At 45.5% G+C, this 23,612-nt stretch overlaps 1 protein-coding gene across 1 annotated transcript in view; it reads left to right on the forward strand.

Annotated features, from left to right (window-relative positions):
- Positions 1 to 292: 292 nt before the first annotated feature.
- Positions 293 to 23,612, forward strand: part of LOC138491711 (arylacetamide deacetylase-like) — a 196,484-nt gene continuing 173,164 nt past the window's right edge. Inside the window, exon 1 of the mRNA XM_069618393.1 lies at positions 293 to 593. Within this exon, the coding sequence (XP_069474494.1) occupies positions 315 to 593 (279 nt within the window). The 5' untranslated portion in view covers positions 293 to 314. The remainder of the gene's footprint in view (positions 594 to 23,612) is intronic.

Below are 23,612 nucleotides of genomic sequence, written 5' to 3' on the forward strand. Positions count from 1 at the left end.
TGAAGTAATCTTAATTTCCAAAGAGTATTTTTGGTCACGAAAACATCCTTCGATACTTTTTGCTTTGCTATGTTCTGTTTAATTGAAGCACACAGTCTACTTTTTAATATGTTTTTTTTTTATTTTATAAGAGGACGGTGTTTTTCCCTTTGTCTCAAAATGTTATTGGGAGCATCAGGCGATTTCCTAACTGCTCAACGTCTCAGCATAAGCAGTGTGCGAGGCTCGGATTAGCTGGCCTGCTCGCGAGACTTGTCAATGAATACCGTGTTCTGCTGGGCACACGGTGCACTCTGTGAAGGGGCTCATGCCAGATGTATACTGAACGCCCTTTTAAGCTTGCAATCAGCCCTGCCTGCGCACATCTCCTTGAAGTGTTTAGTTGCGCTCGACGAGACACCGAGGAGGAGAAACGATTACTAAAGACCGGTTCTGAAGGAAGTGGTAATTGGAGAATGGCATCAAAATTAGTGTACCTCGCAATTGCGTCTGCGCTTCTCGCGTATTATTTCTATTTACCGCTCCCGGAAAACGTCGAGGAGGGATGGAAAGTAATGTTCATAGATTCGATGCTGAGAACTCTGTCGCATGTGGTAAGTAGCACATCGCATTATAGAGAGTTGTAGTTTTAAAGAGAAATCATGACATTGTTAAACTGGTAAATAAATGTTAGCCTACTATTGGCCGCTAACAGGGAATGTGTTTTAAAAGTATGTACATAATTGGTAAACTCCCCCCCCCCAACTCTACTATGTTAAAGTCAGTTTGCAATAGTTGTTATAGAGACCTTTTCAAATGCGACATTGGGTTTTGCCAGCTGTACACTACAAGCGAAGCCTCTCCTTATATATTATATTCCTGATGTTTGAAACTGCTGCTTAGGGAAAGTAAGATAGTTTGGGAATGCCGTGTCACAGTGTTCGTGAATGGATCGATTAAAAATATTAATATGCTTAAAATACTAAGGGCGGGATAATCATATTGCTAAGACCGAGAATATTCTAAATCAATTATGCAGTTCCTAAGACATGGGCGGGTATTGACAATAAACGTTGGCTGATTTTGAATGACGCGAGCTTTATCCTTCGTGCCAATGAGCATGGGCGGCGCCAGGCTAGTGCTTGGGAAAGCCCTCCCACTTTGAGGTAGCAGGCATCACTCTGCACTACTGTGACAAGAACCTGTCACATTTCTCATTTCCGAGAGCAGTCTTCACTTACTTTTTTGTTTATTTATATGTATTCATCACATTTGTTGGTAGCGCCCAGACCTGGAGGTATCACTTTTAAACTTCAAATGTAAGCAAATATCCCGCTCTCCGAGATGAGATAGCAGTCTTTATCGTGACTGCGTTACAGCAGCAAACGTAGAGGCAGAGGACAACAGTCTGCCATGGGGATATCCGTGGACCCTCCTGCCTTGAGTCTAAAGGCTTAACTGCTGGGCTCAGCTTTCACATAACCCATGACTTCAATAATGATCAATAACTAAACAAAAAAAACGTTTTTGTGTGAATGTGCGGGCTGCATGCACGTATGAATGTATGTGTGCATGCATGCGAGGAAGTGTGTGAGTGCATGTTTGTATGCGAGTGTCTGTAAATCATGCATGTGAAGGAATGCAGTGTGAATGGTGTACATGAATGAGAGTGCAGTGTAAATGTTGTGGGTGCTCTCGTGCAAATGACAGATAAGCTGTATGGGGTGTGACTGGTTGGTGAATGTTTATGAATGTGTGTATCTGTGTGTGTGTGTGTTAGTGCAGGATAGTAGCTGTGCTCACCACCTCACCTGGGCTTTCCACTCCCACACAGGAAGTGATATATTGCAGCGAAAGTATGCTGAAAGCAGACATGTTTGTGTAGTTCACAACCTGTACCTGCCCCTCTTCCCAGTGAGCTCAGTCACTTCTAAGAGCAGCTGATTGGGGCTGATTGTCAGGAGAAAACAGAGCTCTCCATATGTATGGGAGCTCATAGGCTGCATGGAGCAAATGGCACTACCCATTCTGTTCCACTTGATTCTGTGAGGGGAGCATGCCCTGGCTCTGCCCATGCTGTACACAAACGTAGATTTGGCTTGAATTTGTTGGTGTCAAGTTTGCCATGGTATTTCTATTCAAATGGGCTTTTCAGATTCCTGTAATGTCACACAAAAGTGGTGGTTGCTGTTTTCTTCCTGCAGAACAGGAATTCAGTTTGATATATGCCAGAAGCCTTCAGGACAATGTCAACCATGCCTTGATTTGAATACTCCTGTCACTCCAATCTACCCGGTCCCTTATCCACCTCCTAACATGTACTTGAAACAAATCCCAGCAATGTTCTCTTCTGGTTCTTGGTCATAGCCCTTCGGCTTTGTAATTGTAGTTCTCCATCATAGCGCTTGGTCACAGGCCTTTTTTTCATCACTGTCCTTCTCCTTGCTCAGTCCATCACCACAGTCTTTCTTTTTCACTACAATCCTTATCTTATGTCACATTCCTTCTCATTTTCACAGTCCTTGTTTAGCACATAACGTCTTCACATTACAGGTTGTATTCACTACATTCCTTTGTCACAGTCTTTCTCCTTTGTCATTGTCCTCCATCACAGTCCTTCCCCTTTCATCACAGTAATTTTTCTCCGCCATAGTTGTTTTGCTTTATCACAGTCCTTCATCACAGTTGTTCTCCATCATCAAAGTCCTCATCACAGTCCTTATCTTTTTTGTCACAGTCCTTCTCCTTCATCGGATTCTTCTTTCTTCTTTACAGTCCCACTGCTTTGGCAACGTCCGCTTCCTTTTTTGGCACCCAAGGCAGGGGAGTCAACCTATCAGGTTGCTTGGATATCAGGCTAAATCCCACAATCTCAGCCTATGTTTCTTAATTGAAAACCCAGGGTCCTAATAGCAGTAAGCAGCCATTCTAAGGGCTTCACTGGCTGGTAACAGTGCTGGGGCCCAGCGTTATGGCATTTGCTTCTCTCAGGCCTATAACTTGGGATCCCGGGCTGTTACCAGCTGGCAAAGCACCCAAATTGGGTGCATATAGCTTAGTTACACTCCTTATCTTTCATCAAAGTCATTCATCATTTCCCTTTTGTCACAGTTCTACTTCATAAAGGTGTTTTATTACAGTCCTTCATAACAGTCATTCCCCATCATCACAGTCCGTTGTTATAATCTTTGGGCCTCATTATGAGTCTGGTGGAAGCCCTGCTGGTGCTACCAACGGGTTGCCGCAGCACTCGTAACATTTTACCAGCACCAGACTTCCCGGTGCCACTGCGAGATTACAAGTCTGGCGGCCTGGGAAGTCAGGTGCCGTTAAAATGTTAGTTCCCATTCCCAGGACTCTATGGGGGTGGGGACTCAGAAGCGCTGGCACCATTGCTAACATTGCCAGCGTGAAGAATCTGCCTGCTGGGGCTGCTGCACCCCGGCAGGGTCAGACATCTCAGGCGCAGCGGCCCTGGCAGGCAAACTTGTAGTTTGCCAGTCCGGAAACAAGGGTGCTAGTGAGCTTACCGGGACCCTTGTTTCCAGACCGGCAAACTTGTAATGAGGCCCTTTGTCTTTCATTTTCACTGTTGTCATTCTTTATTACAGTGCACATCCTTCTACGCTTTCCTCCTCTATCAACACAGTGTGTGCCATTCGTAATAGTACTTCATTAAAGCCCTTCTCCTTCATCACGGTCCTTCATCACAGCCATTTTTCATCATAGTTTTTCTCCTTCGGCAAAGTCCTCTCTTTTGGCACCAACCTTCATCACAGTCCATCGCCAATATCAAAGTCTTTCATCATAGTCGTTCTCCTTCCTCACAGTTCTCCACCTTAATCACAGTCTTTCATCATTTTCCTTCTCCTTCATAGAAATGTTTCTCCTTCATCACATTCCTTTTCATGTGGCACAGTCCTTCTCCTTTGACATAATCTTTCTTCATGGAGGTCAGTATACAAGGTCAATTTACTTACTTCCTTCCTTATTTCATCACAGTCTTTTATCACAGCCATTCTCCTTCATCATAGTTCTTCTCTTTGTGACTGTCTGCTACATCAAAGTCTTTCAACTGTATCACAATTATACTTCATCACAGTCCTTTGGCATAGCCCTGCTTCTTCATCAGTCATTTTCCTTCATGGTCACCGTTCTTATTCTTCATCATGCGTCTTCTGCTTCATCATATCATAGTCATTCTACTTTGTCACAAGCCTCCATCTATCCTCAGAGTCATTTATTTGCACATCCTTGCGTGCTCTTCCATTAATCAATGTTTGCATTCATAGAAATTCATCGACGACCCCTCCTGCACCCTCTCTCAACTCTGTCTGCTTCCCCCTCAACATATCCCCCACATGCCTAAGTGTGTTTTTGCGCAATTTGTCAGGAAATGTTTTCATCATAATAAAATTCAGAACTATCAGCTCTGTCAATGTCGGTTAAACTTGCTTAAAATGGCCTGAGCATGCTGTACTCGGAACATTTTGAAAGGGATGCTTGCACTATCGGTCTCAAGCTCTACCGTTAGTAGTGCAATGTTGCAGTAGTATTATTTGTGCTATACATGTATCCACGTATGAGAAAAATGTGCTTGCAGACATTTGTCCTGCTTATGATGTACGTGTGCGTGTCTGTAAGATACACTGGCCCTGTCCATCGTGTACCTATTTATGAGGTAATCATGTACTGACCCAGCATATATTTTGGGAGTGGAGTCTCCACTGGCCCTGAAGGTGCTGTACATGTGCACATTTGTTAGGAAAACATAAACAAGCATTGCCGATACTTTACATGTACTCCACTGTGAGGGAAATAATCACTGGTCCTATTTATTATGTGCCTGTACCAGTTTGTACTTCAATTCAAATAAAACGTCCACATGACCATGCTGAACTGTTTGTAAGTGAGGGTTGTTCTTGTTGTAGCCACACCGTACCTGTTTGATAGTGAAATTGCACTAGTTCTGTCCATGCTGTGGATGTATTTTAAGTGTAAGGAAACCCTTAGTAACCCTTGACATGCTGCTAGTGTTTGTCGGGAAAGCATGCTGTACCTGATGGATTTTACAGGAAGCCTTTTCTAGCCTTGTCCCTGTTGCACAGGTTTGCACCAACCAAGCTCCTGTGCCTGTACCATGTTCTCTTTGTGAAGGAATCCTGTTTTGGTCCTGTCCATGTAGTATCTGTGTGTGCTGCATTTGTGGTTAAAACTGATACTTGGGGGAACTGTGCCATGCTGCTGCCTAGGCTGTGACCTTTGTGTGTGCCTGTGAGCGACGTTGGCACTGATACTCCCCATGCTGTATCTACTCAGAGTGTCTTAGCAGCTTGCAATGCTGTTGGCCTTTATGCACCTGTCCAGTGTGATGGAAGCTTTTGATGTTGCTTGTTCTTCCTGGTATAACATTTCTTTCTTTGGGGTCAACTGCTCAGATGTTACCTTTTGTGTATGTCAGGGAAGTTTGAAATTTTACATGTGATGTTTTCTGTGTGCAAATAAAGCTGTCTCTGTTTGTGCCAGTGCTGTACCAGTTTTCCGAGTAAAGAAGGCTACGTGGACGACAATCACAAAGCACAACTAATAACTTTACAAGACAAGCTCATTATTACAGGGGTGGGGTGTTTGGGTGCTATGCTGGAAATGATGGGTTTTAAACAACATTAAAATTGGATAACAGCTCCAGCTGCATAACCCACTCAAGAAACTCGGCTGAAGCAGTGTTTTCACCATTGCTCTATTCCTCCTCCTTGTGGCCAGGGCGGCAGGTACTGGCACTGCCCGTTTTTCATGTCCTCTACTAGTGATAATATAAATCATGAATAAAAAGGGGTGTCGCTGTGCCGTGGGTTTTCAACAGAGATGGAGGTTATTTAATTCCTGAAACTCCCCTGGTCAACCCAATGTTAAAGCAATGAATGCTGCAATATTTTGTTTTAAATCTAATCCTCTTGACAAGACAGGTAAGATACCAAAAGGAGGCAAGTGTCATAAAACATATTTTTAATATATGTAAAGAAATGAAGAAACAATCAACAAGAAATGAAAAAAGAAAAACAGCAACATAAGTCTCAAATCACATGAAACGATTTGGTGTAATGTGGCACACACCTGAACTTTATCTGTTATCTAATCACAGAAAAACATGCGTTTAAATCAAAGCGGTGGTGTCCGGGAAACGACAGAGATGCAGAAAAGAGAGAGGTAAAGGGTGGTAGGCTGAAAATATAAGAGGAAAATGTACAGTGAAAATTAGCAGCACACAGTAGGACAGGGGTATGTCTGCCTGTCCTAACACAATTTCAGGAACAAATCGAAATGGTCAACATTGTGTTGTGCTGCTATGATTGGGAGGTGAGTCCTCAGCCTTCCCAATGAAAAAGTCTGGAGAGATAAATGCAAACAGAAGGAGTCCTGATATTACTTCTCAGGTATATCGTCTTTTTCCAAAGTTTGCCTACTCTACTAGTGATGGCGCATTGCCAGTAATCAGCTAGGCTGAACAACTTTCCTCAAGCCAATTATCTGCACTGCCATATGGTGCTATGGATAGTGTAAAAACAAAGAGGTGATGGCTGGAAGGTTTAGAATTAATCTTAACCACTGGCAATGCTCTGGGCAACCTTCCAGACCACCGTTCTTCGCCTGCCAAGCCATTACAGAAGGGAAAAACCATATGCAAATCAGGCTTGGTCCCACCCCAAAAGGGGCAGTCCAGCCCGAACTGCTAGGCCACATCCCCTCTGCACGAGACCACAAGCATCCCCAAACATGTTTCGCCCTTGTTGGGGCTCATCAGTGAGGAGTAGCTTGGGTCTCTAGGCCCAGCAGGCACGGGACCCACGTCTGGGCATACCCGTCCCACTCGGGGTGACATAGTGTACCACCGGGTCTAGGATTGGGGACACAGTCCCAGGTGAATGACAGCGCCATAGGACTGAACGAATGGGTTCCAACATAACAGCTGCTGCTTTTGGGGAAGAAGGCAGAGTCGACCACTTGAACTGAAGATCCAAAGCACTAGCAGATGCCCCACTGAAGCGCCATTGCTGTCCAGACCCCGTTTTCACATCAATAGGGAAGCTCTGCCAAGGATGACTTCCTCATTTAGGCTGGTTTGCATAATCATTCTCAAGACCTCCTTCGGTTTGAGCCATCCCCCGCCATCCTGTGACCTTACTGGGCTGCAGAACCCCAATACCAGGGGTACCTCAACCATCTTGGAGTGCATCATCTTGCCATGGATGAATATCACTGGAACTTCGGTGGGATTTGTGTGGACCTCCAGAAGCAAGAATCCTCTCCCCAGTGTCCCCTCACCAGAGTGCTGCACCTAATAAACAAGAAGATTCCAACCAGTGGTGACCATTCATTTCTGGTGCTGATAAAAATGCACCAAAACTGCCAACCGATGCAGGAGTAAGAAGAATCCTTTACTGGTGTGTCACTGTCTCGACTTCTGCTGCAGTATCCCATCCAGAGTCCCCCCTTTCGTCCCCAGTCTGCATCCATACATCGGGAAGGCTTCTAGAAGCATCCTCTTCTTCACTCTCTGTGTAGTGTGGGGCTCTTGGTAAACTTACATTGAGCCATTTGTGTCACTCCTTTATTCCTGGAGTGCTGTTTCTGCTGTTTGGGTGTTCACGCAAATTCAGTCACCCAGGCCTAATACGTGTGCTCCAACAGAGAGGCTTCCTTAAGGTTCCAGATAGTTGGACAAGGAAGTGAGATAGCGTCTTTATGTTAGGTGTCCCAATAACGTTGGCCTAGGAGGTTAAGGAAGAGAAAAAATGTGTTATTTATCTTTTAGTCATTGTTGGCACCGACTGAACAGATAGGTTGTATTAATTGAGAAGTATTGGCTTTGAGCTGCAAGGTCGGAGCACGCTTATATTTGTTGTTTTTCTAAAATGTATTTTGTGCAACTAATGGTAAGTATTGACAGTCGATTGAGACTTGTCACAATGGGGGATGTTACTCCACTGATGCATTTGTGCAAGATGCTGCCAAAGCACACGCCTAAACGTAAACAGTATAGTGTGGAATGGTTAAAGGGCACAGCAGACAATATGTCCATGCCATGGCCACAAGGGGGATCGCTGTCAAAGGCGGGTTTGCAACACATGACCACATACTTGAATGCTGCGTACACAGGGACGAAATTGGAAAAAAGGTTAGCTAGTTTAGAACTTTGGAAAATGTACCAAGAGGAGCAGGAGGAGCCACCTCCTGAGGATTGGATGCTTAACCAATGTAGGGAGGAAGGTGCTGAGCCTTCTGCTCCCCTTACCTCACCCGAAGTAAATGGCGATAGTGCAAAAGATGAAGGATTGTATCCATTAAGGGAACTAAAAGTGGTGACAGGATCCGATATATGAACCGCCTGCCTACAGCAGTGATGATAGTCCAGAAAAGACTAAAGGAAAGGAGGAGATCTTTAAGGTCTCACAGGACAAAGAGGAGAAAAATGAATGACCGAATATGTCAGCAGATATACAACAAGAGATTAAGCGATGGAAAGGAGAAATGGATAAAGCTGACGAGGTAACGCTCGTACAGTACAATTGGATGGGTGGACAGATATTGCCCAAGCTCGATGAAAAAAGTATCGAGGAAGTTAGGCAAATAGAAGATCCACACAAACAGGATAGAAAAGACAGGGAGTGAGAGAACAGAGTGAAAGAAGATAATCACAAAAGAAAGAGCAGGCAGAAACAAGAACAGATGTATCAGGAAGAACAGCAGAGAACGGATGAAAGGGCAGAGGACCAAAGGAAGTATAACACCAGACAGAGACCATTTGAAGAACAAGACAGGCAAGAAAAGAAGAGAGAAGAAGAGGAAGCTATCACCCTCTGGCCCTGGAAAGGACGGCAGTGTTGGAGGCTCTGTGAGTTTTTGCCTAGAAGTTTCTCCTGTTTAGCAGTCTAGTCTTCCTTGGTTCCAGCGCTACTTAAGGAGGCCATGCCCTCCTCTCTGAGAGTTGCAACTCTGGTTGCTATTGTGCTCATATTCCACAGATGGAGCAGACATTTACTGGGCGTTCTCTGTCTGTTTTTCCCCTGGCTTCCGGGTGCATGGCTCGCTCTTTGCGGAGCTGGTTACCTCTGCAGCGCTCTTCTTTAGATTTCTCCCCTTCGGGGGTACGTTTCTGACAGCGCCTCCTCAGTTCCCTCCCGATGGAGTGAGCCGAGTCTTCAGAGCCTCTCCTGTGATTCTTTCCTGATTGCGGGCTGCAGTGGGACTCGCTCCTCGCATTCTATCAGCTCCCGTTCTCCACTGCATCCCGGCTGTTCTCTCTCCTTCGCTCTTACTTTGCCATGTATGTTTTTCCTTTTGGCTCGCTCTTCCTTCCCAGCAGTTCCTCTCATTACTCTTTGTTGCCTTCCATCAAGGGTAGTATTTCAACTTCCCTATTTTAGCACCCTTGTGCCAGCCTGCATCCTTTCTCCAGTGCCTGTAAATCCTCCAAGCACTATTCTGGCTTGACCTGTTAAGCCTTCCACTACGCTACATGTTTATTTTAGCCATTGGCTTTTTCTCTGTTTGGGTCTGGCTCCTCGGAGTCCCCCTGTATTGTCTTTACTCAGTCAAGGTGGCCTCTCGGGGAGCCTGCCCTTATCTCTATGAAACGTAGAAGGAGAAGAAGGATAAGGAGGAGGAGACCAAGAAAGGTAGAATAAAGAAGAAGACAGAGACCCAAAAAAGTTCCACCAAAGAACCAGGGGAGGGGGGTTAGAGGGAAGACACCTCGGAGTCTGAGAGAAGCGCAGATATTATGGGATACAAGAATGCAAATAGGGAGGGAAGAAATGTGCAGAGCAAATGAGAGAAGGGAAGAAAAAAGAAGGGAAGAGGAAAGAGTTAAATGGGAAAGAAAGTGAAGGGAACTGGATGAAGAAATGGAGCAAAAAAGGAGACAGAAGGAACCCAATATTGATCACATTCAGAAAGAGCTGATGGAACCGAGTCAAGTAATATCATGGGGTCATATAGAGGAGTTCCTCCCGTCGCAGGGAGCAATGTCAGCGCCGTTTAGGGTAGCCTTAGATGAGAATTTTGACATAGGGGGCATCAGAGTTAGGATTGATAAAGCCTATCAAGACTTAAGAGAAAGCATCACATCAAGAAGCAGAGGGAAGGGAGAGCAGTCCCTGGACATCCAATCATGAAGTGAGGAAAGAAGGCTGTTTAGTCTTGGCACAGAGCCTTGTCCTTGGACTGGCAGACTTTAAATAAGGGTGATGGGGATGAAAGCCATACTAGCTGGGGACTAGATATGTCAGACGTAGAGAGAGAAACTTTCCATGGGGAGGAGGGCGGGAGTGTATGCGGTCCCGAGGAATGTCTGCTGACAGACAAGGAAGTGAGATGGTCTGAACTAGAGCAGCCTAAGGATAAGACGCCAGATCACATGGCATATCCAGAGCAATCTAAAGGCCGATTGCATAGTGAGAAGAGAGAGTTGCCGCTATATGTGAACAGGCTGAGGTCATAGCCAGGCAGAAGGCAATCAGGAACAATTGTCCCCACTATGGACAGGCAGATGATGGGTGCCGATTTGGGTACACATAGTACCCTTTATTGGAGAAAGGTGGGGCCAGACCACAGTATATCCCCTGGCCACAGATGGATAAGGATAATTTAAGATGTGAACTTCCCAGCTTAACTGCAGGTACAGGAAAATTGATTTATGAGCTAGAGAAGATGATAGCTTTAGGGGACATTAAGGATATCCTAGCAGCCATTCTTTGGGAAAAGGCTGATGACATGTGGACGAGAGCAGGTTACACAAGTGCCACGGCACAGAACACAGCGCACGATGGAGCATCCTTTTAATAATTGTAGAGCAGATGTCTGGAGAGTGCTTAGGGTACAGTATCCTCATACGTCAGATGTGGGTGTAATTATGGCACTTAAGATGAAAGAGGACAAAAATCTGATTGTTTATATTCAAAAGTATTCAGGAACGGTGGACTTTGGAAATAACTGAGCCACGGTGGAAATGGATGCCAGTATTTTACCACATTCTGTGTCAGGGATTACTCAAGCAAGTGCAGAGGCAGCTCAAGAAATTAGTGGGAATGGAAGCAAAGCCATGGGCAGAGATACAGTTAACTATAGTGCATCAGTGTCGGCTGTTACAAGAGAAAAATAATAAGAAGGAAGATGCTAGAAAACTTGAGGAAGCCATGTTCTTTCAGAAGAAATTGTCAAAATACACCATATAAGGAGCAGTTCTGACAAGCGGAGAAGAATTGGGAATTCAGCAAGCAGTGGGTGCATCACAGGCAAATAATCAACGTCATATGTACCAAGGAGGGAATGGGTTTATGCCGTGAGGCAAAGGAATGGGTTACAGAGGAAGAGGTGGTCTTAAAAATAACCAAGGTGGGTTTCAGAACATGCAAAATGACAATCACAATGTGCAAGTAGGATTTAATCAAGGGGGGGCTAGTCAGACAATTCCTTACTGTATGTTGGATGTATGGTATTACAGGACACTTCAGGCGGACATGTGGGAGCCAAGGGTATATACATAATGGGCAATACTAAAGAGGGGGACAGCTTATCCTCCAGCATATAGCTCACAAGCAAGGGGTGCGTTCACCCAAGATCAGCACAAGTGCGGCAAATGCAACAGGCATTGCAACCACAGCAAGCACCATTGATTCTGCTGCAAGGGCAGTCACAGCACGCACCCATGCAGATACAGTAGAATGCAAACATGTGTAGTTATTGACACCTAGAGTAGGAGGTGTCACTGACGTGGGAGGAAGTCCTTTAATGGGTACTGGGATAAGCATGCACCCACAACAGGACAGCTCACAGGATGACTTGATGTGTTCACTACTATCAGTGACACCAGACCCCCAAGAGGAACGAAGGGTTGATGTGACCATATGAGGCTAATCTTTTTCTTTTTTAGCAGACACTGGGGCTACTCGTTCATGTATACACCAGGGCAAATATCCATTGTCGGGAAATGCCATGAATGCACAAGGTTTCTCTGGAGCTACAAGCAGAGTTCCTTTTACTGATGAATTACCAGCCTCCATTGGAGAGTGTGACATGTCGTTCCATTATTGTATTCACAGCAGACACCAGTTAATATTCGAGGCCGAGATTTAATGATGAAGCTTATTATGACGGTTTCTTTTACCGATGATGGCATAGTGTGTTCTACTCCAGGGATACGTGATTTGAACGTGGGCACATTTATACTGGTGTTTACAGGGCAAATGGCTCTGCCTGGAATACCGTCAGAGCAAGAAGTTTTCCTTTATGGAGTGTGCATTTTGTTGACATAGTTACCTAGCCTAGTAGGAAAGATTATGAGAATACCTGATGAGTTTTTGTTCAGGCCAGCGATACCTATGGACAGAGAGGGGGGACAGACTATTCCCCTAGAGTTAGATGCAGCCATAGTGAGAGGGGATTTGGCCATGCTCTACAGAACTGTTGACGAGGGCAGACCATGGAGAACAGTGATTGCCATTGGGGAAGAGTATAGATTGACTGAAGTCACAGACAAGGATATGTTCAGAGATGATCCATCAGATGATGAATTGGTATTCGAGATGTGTATTACATATTGGATCAGAATAGAGAGAAGAGAACTCTCACAGCGAATGATGATAGTGCAGCAACACCGAGCCTTTTTTGATGAAGATTTCGAAAAAGTGCCAACCTCTTTATGGACTACAGGCTCCTATGACATAGGCCTGTTGAAGGGGAAAGGGGAGGTTAAGATTAAGCTGAAGCCAGGAGCAATTTAACCTTGAGCAAGGCAGTACCCTATGTCTCGAGAGGCAGATGAGGGTATTTCTAAGACAATATCAGCCTTGATGGAACAAGGAATTTTAGTGACGTCAGAGTCACTGTGTAATACCACTGTGTACCTTGTGAAGAAATCGAAGCTGGGTCGTGGAGATTTATCCCAGCAGAGGCATGATATTTCATGGTGATTGACTTGAAAAATGCGCTTTTCTCATTCCTCTTGCATAAGGACTCCCAAGACCTTATGTCATTTACGTTTCGTCAAACTAAGCTGAAGAGCACTCGCTTACCCCAAGCGTACTGTGAGTCTCCAGCGATCTTTAATACAGTCCTGCAGATGGACCTAAGCAACATTGATTTACAAAGTGTTGTGCTGCAGTACGTAGATGATATTTTGGTTTGTAGCATGACAGAAGATGAGTGCAGGCAAGATTTGATTCAGTTAATGTCAATTCTAGCAGACAAGTGATATAAAGTGGACACAGAGAAGTTGCAATATGGTCAAGAAGAGGTGTTGTATATAGGACAGTTAATCTCCCATGAGGGAATGAAGGTGACACCTGAAAGAGCTGTAGCGATTATGAAAACAGCAAAACTGCACACGATAAAACAAATGGAGCAGTTTCTGGGATTGTGCAACAATGTTAGAGCTTAGGTGTTTGATTATAGTTCATACACAAGATCCCTTTTTGCAGAAGAAGAAAACACAAGTGAATAAGGAAAGAATAAAATGGACTGAGGAAATGGAGGGAGGGTTTGAAGAGTTGAAGAAAGCAATTTGTACAGCTCCAGTTTTAGGAATTCCCAACTTTGATGAGGAATTATTCCTGTTTTCAAATACACATGGGACAGTTATGAAAGCAGTGCTTACACAGAGGACTACATGGCGGTACAACCCTGGCACATTACAGTGGGATTTTAGATCCAGTTATGAGAGGGCACTTTCCATGTGAACAATCGCTGGCAGCAGCTGCGTTCGCAATAGAGAAGTCTGCTAGTATTGTGATGGGGTGTTCTATCATGTTCTTTGAGCATGCTTTGTTGGCTGTTTTGGAGAAACCTAAGGGTACATTGACATCTCAGAGAGCTTCTGCATATGAAGTAGTCATATCGAATCCTGCAATCAAAATAGTCAGGTGTAAAATTGTGAACCGTGCCATGTTTGTAGCTGAGCCTGTGGCAGAGGTTGAGCATGTGCATGATTGCTCCAATTACGAAGAATTCTATGATTATATCGCACAAGTAAAGGAAATTGTGTTAGCGGGGGGGAGGTTCTTTTATTGATGGGTCTTCAAAAATTGATCAGACTGATGGGGAAAGGCATTCAGGCTCAGCTGTGGTAACGCACAGAGCTAGTGGGGAATTTGAGTTTGCAGCAAGTGCAAAACTATGTCTCACTTTTCAGCGCAAGCCGCATAATTGGTGGCGCTTATTGTCACGCTCAAGAAACATGCAGGGCAGGAAGTGACGGTGTACAGGGACTCCTCCTATGTGACGTCAACCATGCACGCAGGGTTAGCACATTGGAAAAAGATGGGCTACCTCTGAGCAGACGGCACTCCAGTGCAACACGCAGCATTATTGGACAGGATTATCAAGGCACTACAACTCCCAGTGGCCATCGCAATAGATAAATGCTCAGCACATACTAAGTGAACTGACTTTATCTCTTGCTGGAATGAAGCCACAGACGAGGAGGCCAAAAGGGTTGCATATTCACCAGATATTTCAAGTTTTGATACCCCAAATGTAAAGGAAAAAGTAGTTACAATTATGATTGTAAATGAAGGGTCTAATCTTTTATCAAGAAAGCAGTTGATGAAGGTTTAAGGTTGTTCACCGCAGGAGGAGCAAGAACTGTGGTAATGGACCGGGTATTGTTTATCCCCCTCTGAAGCATTGTGGCGGCAGGACAGCACTGGAAATCCGGTGATGCATGTTGCCTTTTTAAGCGTAGCGCTTGAACAGTTGCACTACCCTGCACATGTAACTAGGGAAAGCCTTGCGGCAGCTATTGAAGAGGACTGATTTATACCGAACCTGTTACAACACGTTGCATTTTATGAAGTAGATTGCATCATCTGTCAAAAGTTTACTGGGCACACACTGCAAACAATCAGAGGAGTGATTCCTCAACCTAATGGTCCTTTTTTAGCATTTACATATTGACTATTTTGATATGCTGCAACTATGTAGTGGGTATAGTTATATGATAGTGGTGGTGTGTCCCTTTTCAAGATGGATTGAAGCAGGACCATGTACACACCCTGATGCCAATTGTGCAGTGAAGTTTTTAGTCCGAGAAGTCTTTCCTAAATAGTGAGTATGTGAGGTGCTGAGATCCAACAATGGACCCCACTTTTTTAATTAAGTGTTTGAAAAAATGAGCCTATTGCTTGGTATAAAACACACATTTTCCTATGCTTATAACCAGCAAGCGAACGGAATATGTGAGAGACTCAACGGAGAGAATTGCCTAGTTAAAATTGACCTTGAAGAAGGGATAGCTGTACTGTCAGCCCCTTGCTTTATATGCATTAAATAATCAGACTGGGTCAGACCACCCCCTCACACCCCACGAGCTAGTGACAGGGAGGCAAATGAGAATGCCCTTGTCTCATCCATCAAGGAGCAGAAGTGATGCCCAGAAGACTGCAGAAATGCTAGGAAATGAGCTACATGCTTATTTGATATGTATGACCGCTAGTATCTCTGTCAATTCCGATCAACTGAAGTGCAAGGAGTGTCAGTCTCAGGACACAGATTAAGACCATTCAGGAACCCAACAGCAAGAGCTATTACCTGTACCTAAAATGTTTATTGGAGATCCAATCTTAGTGCTCAACTTCACAAGGAAGTGGCACAAGCCCCGTTTTAGTGGACCCTATGTTGTGGAGAATATTACTCCCTCAGCAGTAAAAGTCAGAGAAAAACGTACATGGTTACACCTGAGCGACATCAAACCGTATGCTGGTGAGACCGATGCACCCCCGACCGCTGACTCTGAAGCAAGACAAGAAGAAGAAGTTCAGCACATGCAGACTCGATCGATGACGAGGAATAAGGATGCTAAGATTGCTGATTAAATAAATGCAACTGTGTATTTGGACTGCGGCTCACCCAGACACTCTTTATAGATAGTTTAGCACGAGTACAAAGTAAAAGCACTTGAGCCACAGGAATCTTTGAATTGGATCTTAGAAAGTGTTTATGTGCTAAAAATGCCAAATCTAGACTTTGAGTTCAACGACTGGAAAAGGGAGCAGTTTCCCAATTCATTCCTCACTGAATATCTCTTTGGTTAAGCCCCATGGTTCTGTCAGATGTCGATGCCCATAGACTACTTCTTTGTATACATACTCCAAGCCTATCCTGCTCTTGTCTTGCATAGTACTAATATACATGTGTTTCTAAGCAATCCTAAAAAATGGCCCTGCAATTAGGAGGTTACTTATGGAGATAGATGAGCAGATCCTGCCGCTACCTGAGCATTTAACGAGGCAGCCTGACTAAAACATTTTCTTCCTTTCTTAAAGTAGTACACAGGCACAATGATATGTGTGATCATCATTTATTATTTTTCTGATTTTGCTGATCCATACTTTCTACTTCATTGGCCCAAGTAAAGTAGAAGTCCCTTTGAGTCTTCCCACTCCAGTGACTCACAGAAATATCTGTTGCAGAAAGACCAAGGCCATATGTGACTATCCCTACACCAGTGACACATGTAAAGTCACCCATTTCTCTGACAAGTGTTCCTATGATTCCTCCTGTAGGATGGTCCATTTTTGATATACTTCATGATCATTATGTACGAGCCTACTTGGCAAAAGGGAGACCCAAGAGTAGCACAAGGGAAGATGATTATGAGTTAAATAATTATCTAGACAGTACAGCACATTTCGGGAATATCATGCGATATCGGCACATGAAAGAGGTGGGAAAAAGAACCTCTAAGCGGAGTTGCTATGTTTGTGCTCTCCTACCTTATGCTATGGGGAGTTCCAAGATATTCATAGCTATAGAAATAGCAGTCTAGACAGCTCATTTCCTGACACACCTTGCTCTCTGCCATGCGAGAGGTCAATTCTAGGGTCAGCATCTTTGGTATGGGTGACTGAATGGACAGCTCCAGAAGAAGATGATTACATGCAAGATTACATAAGATTTAAAGACAAGAGAGAGACTACACATCAGAGATCATGTGATAAGATACGAACAGCCTGGAAGGAAGGGAGCAGGAATCATACGGGAAATAAACAAGAAGCTCAATTGTCAAGAAGAAAATGATTAAGAAATATGAAGATGCAAGAGAGAGGCCAGATGCAAATTATGGGAACAGTCCTTTCTCCAGATGGATGGGAGGAAGGCATAGTTGTACCTATGGCCTAGTTGTATGTAGATCAGTGGCAGTAACAGGACATTACGAGCCAGTTACAGATTGTGTGGAGAAGGGATGCTGACATGGGTCGATGACAAAGGAGGCCCATTGCATATATTGCCTCTGGCTAGTGCAGAGCTATGCTTCAGAAACAATGGCACAAGAAGAGTTGGAGAGAATCATCAGTGCGGTCAAATTTTCGATGTACCAGGAATGAAGGATGGAACAGTAGTGTTAATGGACCTCTACTGGGCCTGTGGATCCAGAGCTTACATGAAGCTGCCTAAAGACTTGGGTGGGCTGTGTTCCATAGTGATTGTCTGCGTTCCAGCATTGGTGATTCGGAAAAGTGACCTGAACATTGGAGAGTTTCCAAAAGCAGATGCTCACCCGAGAAAGAGGAGATCAATTAAATTGCTCAATCGAACAAAGAGGGAGAACTACTTTTCAGCTAAATCAATAGAAGCTTTCGATGTTATTCCATATGAACACAGATTGTTCAGTCAGACTTCAGCAGTATTCGCAACAATCTTCATGCCATGGATCCAGACGATGGCAAATGCGAAATGGTTACAAATTACCAGCTGGGAGCTCCTGCAGACAATCAACACTACCATAAAGATATCCAATGCAATCAAAGAAGAGCTGAGAACCATAAGACTGATGACTCTTCAGAACAGATCTGTTTTGGGCATGATTACAGCCATGGATGGAGGTGCTTGTGCCAAAATCAGAGAATCATGTTGCAGATTCATACCTTCACACGATGAAGAGAATGGGAACTTGACAGAGGTCATAACAATGCTGACAAACGTGCATGTCAAGATGGAAGATGAAGTAGACGATATTGCAGATGACAGCTGGTTTACGTCGATCTTCTCATGGGTTCCACAATGGATGGCAAATATCTTCAAGTTCTTTGGAGCATTGTTGGTGATGATCATGTTTGGAGTCTGTGTGACAGAATAATAATCAGACAGTGCAAGAAGACAACAAAGAAAACAATGGGAATGAAGATCATGATCAATGTCGAGTCAGGGTTTGAACCCAAAGAGCTGACAGATGAAGAAATTAGAGACTCTATAAAGGCCAGTATCTTAGTACCAGAGGGAACGAAGTTCCTGTATCTGAGAAACCACAAGAAGTATGTGGGAAGATGGATCTACTGCAGTCCAAATGGACAATGTAGTCTTATTACCTGGAGTGTTGATGACGTGTGAAATCAGCAGGATCTCTGAAGGAGTAATGAAGATATGGATTCCAAAGAAGCACTTTTTCAGATGAGGATGTCTAGATGTGAAGATGGATTGGAGAGTGGTCGATGGATCAACAAGAGGGGGGGTGTAGAGGAGGAGCCAAGTGCCTCTACCATAGGTCCCGCCCCCATTTTACCTATATGTTTGAAGCCGGAAATTACGACATGCACGATGCCACTAATGGTACCCATACTGCGATGAGTCCTTGAAACAAGGTATCCCTTGAGAAAACCCTAGATGATGTACCCGCAGAGAAATGACAGCCTTCTAAAGGAAGTTCTGGAAGAAGTGTGAAGATGAATGAAAGAGAAGAGTGGTGACATCACATGATGCAGAAGTGACACACCCAGAGGAGATGCCGAAGATGAAAGTATATGGACCTTATAGAATCTGATGGCCAAGTGAAGAATTGAGCAACACTTCATCATTAAAATGAAGATTGCATGTGCGCAGAGCGCTGAAGAAAATGCAAGCCATTTTACAACTTTACAGATGCTGAAACGCAAGTAGACTAAGTAATTATGAGGCTGGCTATACATAGTGAATAGACTGCAGGCGGTGCCACCAATATAAATATATATAAGTGTGTATAGAATCTAGATGTTCCACAATGCATTTTAGCAAACTAGGACCCCATGAACAGAAGAGCTGAAAGTGTGGCGCAGTTGAAGAAAACAGCTGATGCTGAAGGAAGCTTCGAGAAAGTTTGTCTGGCCACGTGTCAAGAGTAGCCGCCAAGAACCTGGTTATCTATTCGAGAAGATAGAATGAACGTGAGAAGCGAGACACGCCCCTTTTGAGGTGTAATGGAAAAACACTAGAAATGCCAGTTTTTTTTCATTTAATAGTGTGAAATGCGAAGAAGGATCTCAAAACACGGTCTCCTGTCACATGCTCAACATATGAAAAGATATGATATGATAGTTCATTTGTATCGCGCTCGTACACAAGTGTTCCACAGCGTGACAAGGCAAGGGAGGGGAACAGGGGAGAACAAACAGCGATCTTACTAGGCCCAGGGACATTGGGAACACACAAGTGCATGAGAAAAGCAGAGCAAAGGAGAACAGATAAATAATAATAATAAATATAAGGATGAAAAAAGGCTTGGGGTGAGCTGCACCGAGACCAGAAGATAAGACCATGCTCACAGTCCCTTCTTTTCTCTGGCACAGTGATACTTGCAAGGTCGAGTTCAAAGACTGATTCAATTAGCTTACAGGAGGAGTGATGATGGATGTTGGGCTAATTAGGTGGGGAGGCATGACCAAGTCCAACCCTCCAGCACATGGGATACCAGCTTGCGTGCTGCTAGCGAGTGGAATATTCCAGTAGGGTACAAGTGGGCCAACAAATCATAAAGGACCACATAGCGAGGAGCCCTATAGTTTGAAAGCCAATGAAACAAGGAGTAGTAGCGAGCTGTCTGTTGTCCCCTAGATGGCAGAATAAGAAACCGTTGTGAAATGGCGCGGTGTGCGAAGCAGTGTGTCTGGCTGAGGACGTGAGGACAGACCTCTGCCAATTTTGCTCTTCGTTTTCTCCGTGGATTGCTGCTGCAGTCCGCTTTCGATTTCCACAGAACTTTTCACAGAACTTCCTACTTAAACACTGCGCATGCACGGAGCGCTGCGCGGTGTGTGAAGCAGTGTTTCTAGTATCTGGAGACAGGAGGCGAGGTAAGTGGGCCCCCCCACCCTGGTTAAGGACTCTGGTCACTTTCCACCACTTTCCACCACTTCCCACCAGTTAACACAAGCGAATACAAGAATACACAAACACTCTGTCACACTCTGGTGACCACAAATTCAGTTGAACCGATGGCCCCAGGAAGATCAACCCAACCCGCAACGCCGCAGACTCCACAGACCCCAGTGGAAGTGGAAAGGGGTGGAAGGCGAGGGTTCTTCCTCTAACGCCTTCACAAACGCGCACCTTTCACCGACGATGGTGATGATGGCGCAGGAAGCGGACGACGTACCGGGAAGGGACGCATCCAACAATTCCAGCATACCGTCAAGCATACCGTCAAGAGCAACTCCACCGGATGTGCCCGGCCGTTCCACCATTTTGACGAGCGACTCCCCGCCGGAGACTGCCGGAGGGCGGTCGCGGCAGGGGTCTAAACGGTCAGGGGCGGCTCCCATTGACGGCGTCAACTCAAACCCGTGTCCGCCAACAGCGGCTCGCCTTCACCCACTGACTGGGGGGTCTACCCCCAGCGACGCAACTGAGCAGGTCACGGCATCACGCGGCCAAGGCTGAACGATCATGGCGCAGATTCACCAAAATCCTAATCCTCCAGCAGACGTGGTGAAGCACTCACAGCGGAGTGCACTAAAAGCTACACCTGTAACGATCAGCCCAAATGACTCCTGGGCCACAGACATTGAGGACCAGGCGTCTTCACCGAACAGAAGGTCAGAAGATGACTCGGTCTTCAAAGTGACCCACGGGCCAAATTCCACTCACCAGGATTTACCCATAGAACCAAGTGAGTCTAAAGACAAAAACGCACCTGATGTGGCCGATGGGGCAGGCCTGGGTCGATGTCTCTCCAATTACAAGCACAAACCCTAATTCGGCCTCAGCCGGTCCATTATCCTCAGACGAGGTCCAGCTGAAGGATAAGGGGTGCTTGGACACTGCCTCAAGGAACACAGATTAGGTTACAAAGAGTCTGTGTACCAAAAGACAAGCTAAAGTAAAAACTACATGTGATAAATTGACCATAAAGAAATATCGGAAAGCAGGCATTAAAACCCAGGGAGGTTCGAAATGTCTTCCAGCACCGTTGATATTGTCATCTCTGAAAGAACATTTTATAAAACAACATAAAAAAAGGTATTTTATGACACAAAAGATGACCTGCACTAGGGGTGGGCATAGCTGTCCACCTGACCTTAGAGATCCAATCACAATCCAGTCCCCCATAGAAAGTATACTTAGATGTTCCCCTTAAGCCAATCCAAACCCTCAATAGGTTTTCTTTTTTGCAACGTAGTATAACGTCATGTATGACACATTTTTACTATATATATGTGTTTTTTCATACAAGACATTGAGAATGCTTGTGTGGGTCCGTGATGCCCGTTGTACTCCCTGTTTTAAATAATTGTTAATGAAACAGCTTAAGTCTTGCTTACTTCCTGATGCGGTCTGATTATTGGAGTAAGAGGAATATCTGCCCCCCATCCATCCCAGATAGCGCTACCTTGCTTAAAAGGGCCTACGGGTTCACTACCAACTCTCTCTACCGCTCTAGTCTTCCAACACCCTCTACCCCAACCACCCTGCCAACTCTCTACCCTTAAACACCTTACCAACTGTCTCTACGCCACCCACGCTATCAACTCTCTCTAACCCATTCAAGCAACCCTCACCCTTCCCATCCCTCTCTGACCCCAACCCACCCTAGCCCCCTCTTTCTACCTTTACCCACCCACCCTGGTCCCATTCTCTCAGCCCACAGCCCCCTACCCACCGTACCCCCACTCTCTCAAACCCACCCCCAACCCACTCTACCCATACTCTCTCTAACCCCACCCACCCTCCACTCTCTCTAACCCCATCCATTTTGACCCCAACTCTCTCTACCCACACCAACCCCACCCAAACTCTCTCTTCTCCCACCCACCCACTCTCAGAGCCCCCACTCTATCTATCCCTACCCACTCTATCTACCCCTACCCACTCTCTCTACCCCACCCACCCTACATCCAATCTTTCTACCCCTACCCACCCACACTACCCCCACTCTCTCTACCCTCACCCGTCCAACCTACACCCACTCTCTCTACCCCCAAACACTCTAACCCCTACCCTCTCTACCCCTACCCACCATATCCCCCATGCTCTCAATTGTCACCCACCCTTCCCCCACTATTTCTACCTCCACCTACCCACTCAGCACCATATCTCCACTCTCCCCACCTTCACTCACCCACCCACCCTACTGCCATTTTCTCTATCCCTACTATCTCTAACCCATCCGCCCAAACTAACCCACTCTCTCCACCCCATCCAACCTCCCCCGCTCACGCTCCCTACCATACCCTCAGTCACCTTACTCCCATTGTAAACCCCCACTCTCTGACCCCCCACTCTCCCTACCTCTGCCCACGTTTACCCTTCACTTACTCTACACCAACCCTACCACAACTCCCTCTATCCCCACTCTCTTACTACCCCCAGCCACCCTACACCCTGTTTCCACCCCCACCCTCCTACACTGATTTTCTCTACTCCCACTAGTCTTCCAACTCTCTCTACCCCCAACCACTCTACCAACTCTCTACCCTAACCACCCTACCAACTCTCTCTACCCCAATCACTGTACTAACTCTCTCTACCTCACCCATGCTACCCGCACCCTTTCTACCCCCTCTCACCCAAACCCACCCTAACTCCACTCTCTCTACTTTCACCCACCCACCCTAAACCCATTTTCTCAATCCCTACCCCCCTACTGACCCGACCACCGCTCTCTCAAACCCACCCCTACCACCACTCTCTCTAACCCTGCCCACCCTACCAACTCTCTCTACCCCACCCACGCTACCGTCACCCTGTTTACTCCCACCAACTCACCCATCAACCTTTCTCTGAACCCATCCACCCCACCCCCTCTCTCTCTCTACCCCCATGCCCACCACCTACCACCTCTCTATCCCCACCCACCTTCCCCTTCCCTCTACCACAACCCATCCTACCCCCTCTTTCTCTACTCAACCCTACCCCTACCTCTTTACCCCTACCACGCCCTCTACCCCCTCTATAGCCCCACCCATCCATCACCCTTTATTCCCCCACCCAACCCCACCATAGCCTCTTAATTCCCCCACCCACCTTGTCTCCTCTCCCTATCCCCTCTCATCCTTCCTCTCACACTCTCGCTTTATGTATTACCCTCCAAGTCTCACCTTGTATCACTCATATTTTCTCTTGCTCATCATCAATGGCTCTATGACCTCCGCCTTTGTTCTGTTCCCCTTCTCATTCTATTGCACACCTGCACCCCTTATAACATCCTTTGCCCTCTCTTCCTTGCACAATGGTGCCTAGAAATGCAAAATGCAAATAAGAGCAGTAAACAGACAAAGTATTGGCTTTTCCAATGCTTGTTTTATCATGGTGGTTACAGAGCTCCCTTTGCACAATTTTGCTTCTGTTGAAACAGTGTTCATTTATTTGTTGGTCCTTCATTCGTCTCG

This window comes from Ambystoma mexicanum, chromosome 10 (genome assembly GCF_040938575.1).
Source record: "Ambystoma mexicanum isolate Mex_15411 chromosome 10, UKY_AmexF1_1, whole genome shotgun sequence".
NCBI classification, from domain to species: domain Eukaryota; kingdom Metazoa; phylum Chordata; class Amphibia; order Caudata; family Ambystomatidae; genus Ambystoma; species Ambystoma mexicanum.